Raw genomic sequence first — 7693 nt, forward strand, 5'->3', positions numbered from 1 at the left:
ACAATCTAAAGCTTCTAAAGTAACCTTATCTTACAGCTATATTTGGTGACTCATCGGATTGGAGTTGTAGAACGTTGAATTTGTTCGCATCGGAGGAGAGGGTTTTTCACCGTACAAACCTTCGTTATATTCCTATGTTGATTGTGGCTGTGCTGATAGACTTGGGCTATTGAGTTTGTTTTGTCAAAGCCCACTATCGTTGTTGGGCTATCTTCTACACCCGTAACCATCCGAACCCTTAATCTTTTGAAGTATTTCATTACTGATACGGTGTTTTGATTTTGTTTTTTTAACCTTCCTAAATTCATTGTCACAAGATCCATCTAGTTTTTGCTATTTATGATAAACTCAATCGGCCGATCGACACTGATAAGAATACATCGAAATAATACAGACTAAAATTTTTCGTCCAAAGACTACCACACTGTTTATCTTTTTTTAATCAAGTCTTTTTACCTCTATCGTTAAAAAAACACACCATCGATCTCCTCAGGATAATAAAGATTAAGGAGTGTGGCTATTATTGGGCTCCGATATGGGCTAATTTCTTTATTGGGCTCCAATATGGGCTAATTTCTTTATTGGGCTGCAGTCTTGTTAACTACTTTCTTTATGTTTCTCATCTTTCTCAAATCATCATTTTCTCCTATGATCCCAAAAGTATCATCCATCGTCGTCCTACCGAACACGATGATGGCTTCTTCTTCCCCTAATTTCCCAGAAAATTAAGTTTTCTTCAGTTTACTTGTCGAATCCTACTTTATCTGATCCAGATTTTCGTCTCCAGATCATGTAAAAAAAAACAAAACAAAAAGGTTAGTTCATTTTCGTATCTTTGATGTTAGTGAAATCTTCATCGTTCTGATTTGGTTTCGACGATGATCGTTTCCTCTTTTATTAAAACTGTGAAAATTTCGGATTTGATTTATTTCTACTTCTTTGTGTGTTTCTAAATTGTTGTTTCTCTAATGGATCTTACTCGCCCTTAGCTTTGTTCAATCAATCACAATAAATTGATAAAATTTGATTGTTTCTTCTTAAATCATTGAACCAACCAATCGTGATCTTTTAGCAATTGGGTTTCTAAATATGGAAGTTAAAAAAGAGACCTTTGGTTACAATTCATATGCTCTGTTTCTGATTTTCAGTAATTGTGTGTACAGTTGTTGAAGATGTTATGTGAAGAAATATTGAAGAATGTGTTCCCATTGCTAGAAGGCGAAGATCTCGCGGCTTGTATGGGTGTATCCAAACAATGGAGAGATATAGCAAGTGACGATTTTTACTGGAAATGTCAATGTGCAAAGAGATGGCCTTCGGTTTGTAAACGGCATAAGCCTCCTGCTGAGACATACTACAAGATGTATCAGATGTTTAGTAAGCGGCGGGTGAACCGTGCTCTCCCTCCTCCGCGTCTCTCCTTCGAGAACTTGGAGTTCTTTATCGATATATGGTCGGAAGATAAACTTGTTTTCTCAGGGTTAATACCTGGCGTGGCGTTGGACAGTGGGATGATAACGTTACCATTAGGGATCAGTAATGTTCTTAGAACTCACCTAGGGAGACCTGATTACAAGATGGTTGTTCCTGCTGAGCCAAGATTCACTATTCCGTTGAACCAGTCTGTTACTGTCTCTTTGCTTGTGGCAAGGAATGATTCGAGTAAGGTTGCTCGGATCATTAACCGATCTGTTTTTGATTATATAGACCGTTCATCGTACCGAGCGCTTGCCTTTGAGTATTTAGACTTATCTCCTTATTACCCTTTTGTATCCGGTATACGAGCATGGATCTCTTTGCTTTTCATGGATGTCGAGGATATGAATGATGGCTTACTCGACGTTTTCGGGATTCAGTTGGATTTCAATGATGTTGCTGACACTAAAGATGAGGTTTTGTGGCTTCTAGACATGCTTGATTGGAAGTGAGTACAAAGCTTAACACTCTCAGGTCTGTTACACACAAACATCGTTTACGCCAAGCACTGTTCTTTTTACCGCATATGTTTATTTTCTTTTATAGTAGTTTGATATTTTTTTTGTTACTCTTTTAATTATTTAGTTTTGGTTTTTTCATTTGCTTGTAATTCAAATAACTCAAGTGCTCTTACTTACCGAACAGTGGAAATAGAAAACTGAATAATTTCAACCATACTAGAAAGCGAAATACCATGTCAAAAAGACTCAAAACTGTATAGTTTTTTTTTTTTCTTTTTCGGTTTGGTATTACATGATATATACTACTTGTAATTCAGTTTGGTTTCAAATCGGTTGAATGCAATTTTGGTTTATTTTGGTTCGAGTTTTTTTTATGATAAAAAGGTTAATAAAACTTAAAGAAAGAATCAAATATTGATTTATTGTTGTTTAATATGATCATACATATTTAGAACATATCTAACTTTAAAGTATTAATGAATTTTGGTTTTAAAATAATGAAATGATTTTGGTTTGGTTCATATCTGTTTCCTTATCTACCTCTATCTAGTTCTGGTTAAATCTTTAGTTTAAAATCAAATGGAGGAATTAAAATTTACATAAATAATATCTTAATTATTTTTAATTATTGTACAACTAATACAACTGTAAGTTGTAAGCCACCACTTAAAACAATTCATACTATCATTTTTCTTAAAAGTTACTTTTCCCATCATAAGTCTGTCCAAATCCCCAATTCGATGGCATCACATTAGTAAAAACCTTAGTAATCCCATCACTCGTCGTAACCTTCAATGATAAACTCTGACCAGTCAGAGCAGCATTAATGGACCAATTTTGTCCCCAATTTCTGCTCATTGTTATCCACCCGGTCTTGCTTCCCTTGACCTGCATCGCTTTTATATCTCCGGCTCCTCCTACGTTGTATGCCAAGATCATTAGAAAATAAGGGTTTCCTTTCGTTTCAAACTTGATACCTCCGGCTCTAGAACAAGGAACACGCCTGTATTTAACCGGGACAATCCCGGTTTTGTATTGGGCTATCTTGAGGAACATTGGTAGAGTGAGATCAAAGTGTTTGTTTGGTAGGTTGCACCAAGCGGATTCTGGTGGACATAAATTTGTTGCTGTGATCTTGACGACCCCGGGCAAACACCCTTGTGGATTAGGCGCACACATGACCTCGTAACAAGCCCCGCAAGTGTACCCGTTGTTGAAGAGCACCGTGCTCAATCCCGCCGTGGCTAGACCATAGACTGGTTTGTCAGTGTATCCACAAGCTCCATCTATTTACATGTATAAAGAAAAAAGTGAGTACCTGATATAATTATGGTCTTCCAAATGAATTATATATCTTATATATATATATATATATAATATCTTTGGTCAATTGAAAATGAAAACGGAAGAATAAACTATTTGGTATTTTGCATTATCCTTTGTAAAATATTTTATAAACAAAAGCGAAAACCATTATATTATATTAAAAATACGAAAGTATATAATAAATGCAAAAATTAGAATTTTAAACAGTTTATACAATATTTTTTTAAAACAAAACATCAGATTAATAACTAGTTCGACAGTATATTAGTAACTTACGTTGAGTGTCTCCACCATGGATATCACCGTAAAATGTGGCTCGTGCGTCGTCATACCAATTAGTGTCGAGTCCGTTGGTTGGGATGCCGGGTGCTTCAGCTACATTACCAATCTGACCATGACTCATGGATACGAACCATGTCACCGTTATTATCATAAAACATTCTGCAGATATCATTTTTCCTGAGAGTTTCATAATTATTATTATCCTCTTTTATGATAACGTTTTCACTCTGACTTTAATTTGTGCTGAATATTTATGGGAAAAATATGGGTGGGGTATATATATAACTAGAGAAATAGAACTGAATTTTGTCATATCTTTTACAATCTTTCCAAATGTATTGAAGTTTATGTAGTCAATCTGCATCCTAAGAAGTGATAATGTTGCCATCTTTGTATATGTCAGATGTAAATAGGTTGTAAAAAGTCATGAAATGTTGACTTATTAAAATCTTTTTAAACTTGTTGAAGTTTATGTAGCCAATCTGCATCTTGAGAAAGGAAAACATTGCCCTCTTTGTATTTTTGAATTAAATGGTACGATGTTAATAAGTTGTAAAAAGTCATGAAATGTGGAGTGAAGTCCCATTTCTTTTTTCACTTCTGATATAATGAGATTTTTTTTCCATGAATTAAAAAAATGACATCCAATTAAAAAAGTTAACCATATTCATTGGTAAGAAAGGTATATATAAAAACAAAATGGAAGCATAAGTAGTTCTTGAAAATTTATAAAAAAACGCTTAAATAAGTATTGTAAATAGAAGTAAAAGATCTTTTTTTTTTTGCAAACAAAATACTTAATTAAATTAATCAGTTGCAATACAAGGCCTCTTAGGGCATTTTTTGCGATAGCATCGGCTTGAGAATTATCGAGTCTAGAGATATGAAAGAAATTACACAGATCGAATTGAGCCGATAGAGAGTAGGAATCATATAGAAGCCCGCGGAGTTCCTTTGGTGAGGTCTTCTGATTGAGTGCTTGGACTAGCATCTGCGAGTCTGAAGCAAAAGAGATCTTGTTGAAGCCCGATTCAATGGCAACTCCCAACACCGTGAGAGTTGCTAGTGTTTCGGCCATCAGGGGTGATCGGATATGGGTTGCCATGGAAGCTCCTTGGAGTAGAATGTCGCCGGATTGATCTTTGAAAATCCATCCACAACCCGTGCTCCCGTTATCTTTCCAGGCTGCATCCGTGAAACAGGTAATTTGGTTTATGTAGGGGTGAGTCGGTCGCTGTCCAGAGATCAAGGATATGACTTGTATTGGTGTCCGAAGAGCTTGTGTCTGTTGAGCTTCCTGCCATTCCTTTGCTCTTAGGATGGCTAGAGAGACAATGTCATCAGCTTGGGGTTGGATCATTTCAAACAATAGTCGATTTCGGGATGTCCAGAGTGTCCATATGATCCAAGGTGCAAGGGGACCTATCACAATTCCAGTGGGTGGGAGGCAGGTGATCTTTGTAGATTTGGTAAGGGCTGATCTGAAAGAGAGGGTTGACTCGGGGTTAAACTGATCTTTAAAGGGTGCCCGCTTCCAAACATTCACAGCCAAGGGACAAGGAAAGAAGAGATAAGCTTCAGTTTCTGTTCTCCCACAGTGTGGGCAAGGAGAGACAGTGGTGATCTGTCTAGTTTGGAGGTTATGACCAACAGGGAGGGCGTTTTGGGAAGCTTTCCATAGTAGCAATTTTGTTTTTGGTGAGCAGTTGAGGTTCCAGATCTCCTTCTTCCACATAAAGTGATTTTCAGGGTTTTGGGGTATAGGTATTACTGATGGGGCTTGTTCCTGTGTCTTCCTTTGTAGGGCTTCGTAATATCCTGACTTGGCTGAATAAACTCCATCAGAGGTCAGGAGCCATGCCCAAGAGTCTGACCCTCCTCGCTTTCTTGGTTTGAGTTGGAGAATGTTTTCCTCATACAAAGGGAGAATTCTTTTGATCAGTGGGATATTCCATTCTTTTGATCAGTAATTACCTGTTAAGACTTTAGCGAGGAGGCAGAAAAGTTGAGTAAGGATCCGCCAACTGATTTTTGCCAGTAGGGCGTCATTGAAACTCTGTAGATCTCTGAAATCCAGAACACCATCTTTAAACGATTTTGTCATCTTGTCCCAAGCAATCCAGCACATTTTTCTCTTGTCAGGCTTCTCATCCCACCAGAAGCGGGTTATAGCGGATTGGATGTGGCTGCAGAGGGAGTTTGGGAGTTTAAAACAAGACATTGTATAAGAGGGCATAGCTCCAAGGACTGATTTGAGCAAAGTCAGTTTCCCAGCCGAGGATAGATACTTAGAGGAGCAACTAAGGGCTCGTTGTTTTATTCTGTCTACAATCATGCTAATGAGATCCTTCTTCTTCCTCCCGAATAACTCTAGTAAGCCTAGGTATTTGCCTTGTCCTCCAATTTTGTTAATACCAAGTTCATGCTTCACCCATTCTTTGATATCGTTTTTGGTTTTGTTTGAGGAGGTAATGGATGATTTATCCTGGTTTATCTTTTGTCCTGAGGCTGTTTCATACTGGTGCAGAATGTCCTTTAGGTGTCTAACACTAGTTTTATCTGATTTACAGAAAAACATAGTATCATCTGCGAACAAGAGATGGTTGACCGTGGACTCCCTTTTGACACACGTATCCCAGTTAGTTCACCATGATTTTGTGCTTTGTTACATAAACCTGAGAGGACGTCGCTGCATAGGATGAAAATATAAGGAGATAAAGGGTCTCCTTGTCTGATCCCTCGACTTGGTTTCACCATGCCTCTTGCCTGTCCATTGAGGAGATAGGAATAGGAGACTGAGGTGATACACCGCATGATTATGTTTGTCCATTGAGGGTGGAAACCCATTCTGGTTAGTACTTCCTCTATAAAGCTCCACTCTAGTCTGTAAACTCGTTCTTGTGCCATAGACTGTTTCAGGTAATGGAGGGCTTCGTGAGTGATGAGAAAATTGTCCGTGATTGCTCGACCAGGGACAAAAGCTGATTGGTTCTGAGAGATGCAGGTTTGTAAGATAGGTTGCAGGCGTTTTGAGATAATTTTTGCAATGATTTTGTAGAAGATTGAACAAAGGGCTATTGGGCGATAATCTGCCACACGTTTCGGACTAGTGATCTTTGGGATCAATCTAACATGAGTGTGATTTGAATGTGCAGGGAGGGAGCCAGAGGTAAAGAAGCCTTGGATCTCTACTGTGACCTTTTCACTTAAAGTGTCCCAATTTGATTGATAGAAACTTGCTGAGAAACCATCAGGTTCCGGAGCTTTGTCTGGATGGATGTCGAAGCAAGCATTCTTAATTTCGGTTTGGGAAGGCAGTTTCAAGAGGTCTTCATTCATTGTTTCTGTCACACACGGTGTTAGAGCATCTTAACTGTTGTAGTCCTGGATCTTTCAGTGGAGGTAAAGAGATCTTGGTAGTAGGAGGAGATGGTGTTCACAATCTCCTGCTCTTCATAAATTGCATCCCCCTGCTCTGATTCGAGTACTGAAATACTATTGATAGCTTTACGGCTCTTTGTTGCAGCATGGAAAAAACCGGTGTTCTTATCTCCGAGTGCTAGCCAGAGTTAGTGACTACGCTGTTTCCAAAACTCTTCCTCTTTTTGGTAAGCAATTGCTAACTTTCTGTTTAGATCATCCAGGAGGGTTTGAGGGCTCGAATCAGTTGTCATTGCTTTCTCTAACTGCTCTCTGAGGTCGAAAATAACCTGTTGACTGTTTGCTTGTTGGTCTTTTTTCCAGGCTATTATTGCCATTCTACACAAGTGAAGGCGTTTGGCTACTACCGCATCAGGACAGGCATTCCAAGCATCACTGATGAGTTTTTTAACTTCTGCTATGAACCTTATTCTTCTGTCATAACGAAAAAGTCCTTTTCTTCTTTTGTGCAAAGGGTCAAAAGACGAGACGAGAGATTGTTTGCATTGTTAGCTTTTCCCAGATTTCAACTCTCTTAGTTCTATCGGGTTTTCCATACACAAAGGTAGCAAAGAAGTACATGCATTTTGCTTTTAATATGGTATCGATTAGATTATTATAAGAGCTTAGGATTTCCACTTCCAGGCTTTGTTTCCAGAACAAGGCTAAACCACCTGCCCCTGGCGAGAGGGGGGGGGAGGCTAAACCACCTGCCCCTGGCGAGAGGG

General features: G+C 38.5%; 2 protein-coding genes across 2 annotated transcripts; one reads left to right on the forward strand and one right to left on the reverse strand.

The window, feature by feature from the left end:
- LOC104719579 (F-box protein At5g39250) lies at positions 647-2151 on the forward strand. Its single transcript, XM_010437523.1, has 2 exons — positions 647-815; positions 1164-2151. The coding sequence occupies exon 2, from the start codon at positions 1173-1175 to the stop codon at positions 1926-1928; it is 756 nt and encodes a 251-aa protein (XP_010435825.1). The 5' UTR covers positions 647-815; positions 1164-1172; the 3' UTR covers positions 1929-2151.
- LOC104719580 (expansin-A25-like) lies at positions 2631-3735 on the reverse strand. The gene is made up of 2 exons (XM_010437524.1): positions 3540-3735; positions 2631-3223 (listed from the first exon to the last, which is right to left on the reverse strand). Exons 1-2 carry the CDS (start codon positions 3733-3735, stop codon positions 2631-2633), a joined length of 789 nt encoding a protein of 262 aa, XP_010435826.1.

Source organism: Camelina sativa, chromosome 10, assembly GCF_000633955.1.
Source record: "Camelina sativa cultivar DH55 chromosome 10, Cs, whole genome shotgun sequence".
NCBI classification, from domain to species: domain Eukaryota; kingdom Viridiplantae; phylum Streptophyta; class Magnoliopsida; order Brassicales; family Brassicaceae; genus Camelina; species Camelina sativa.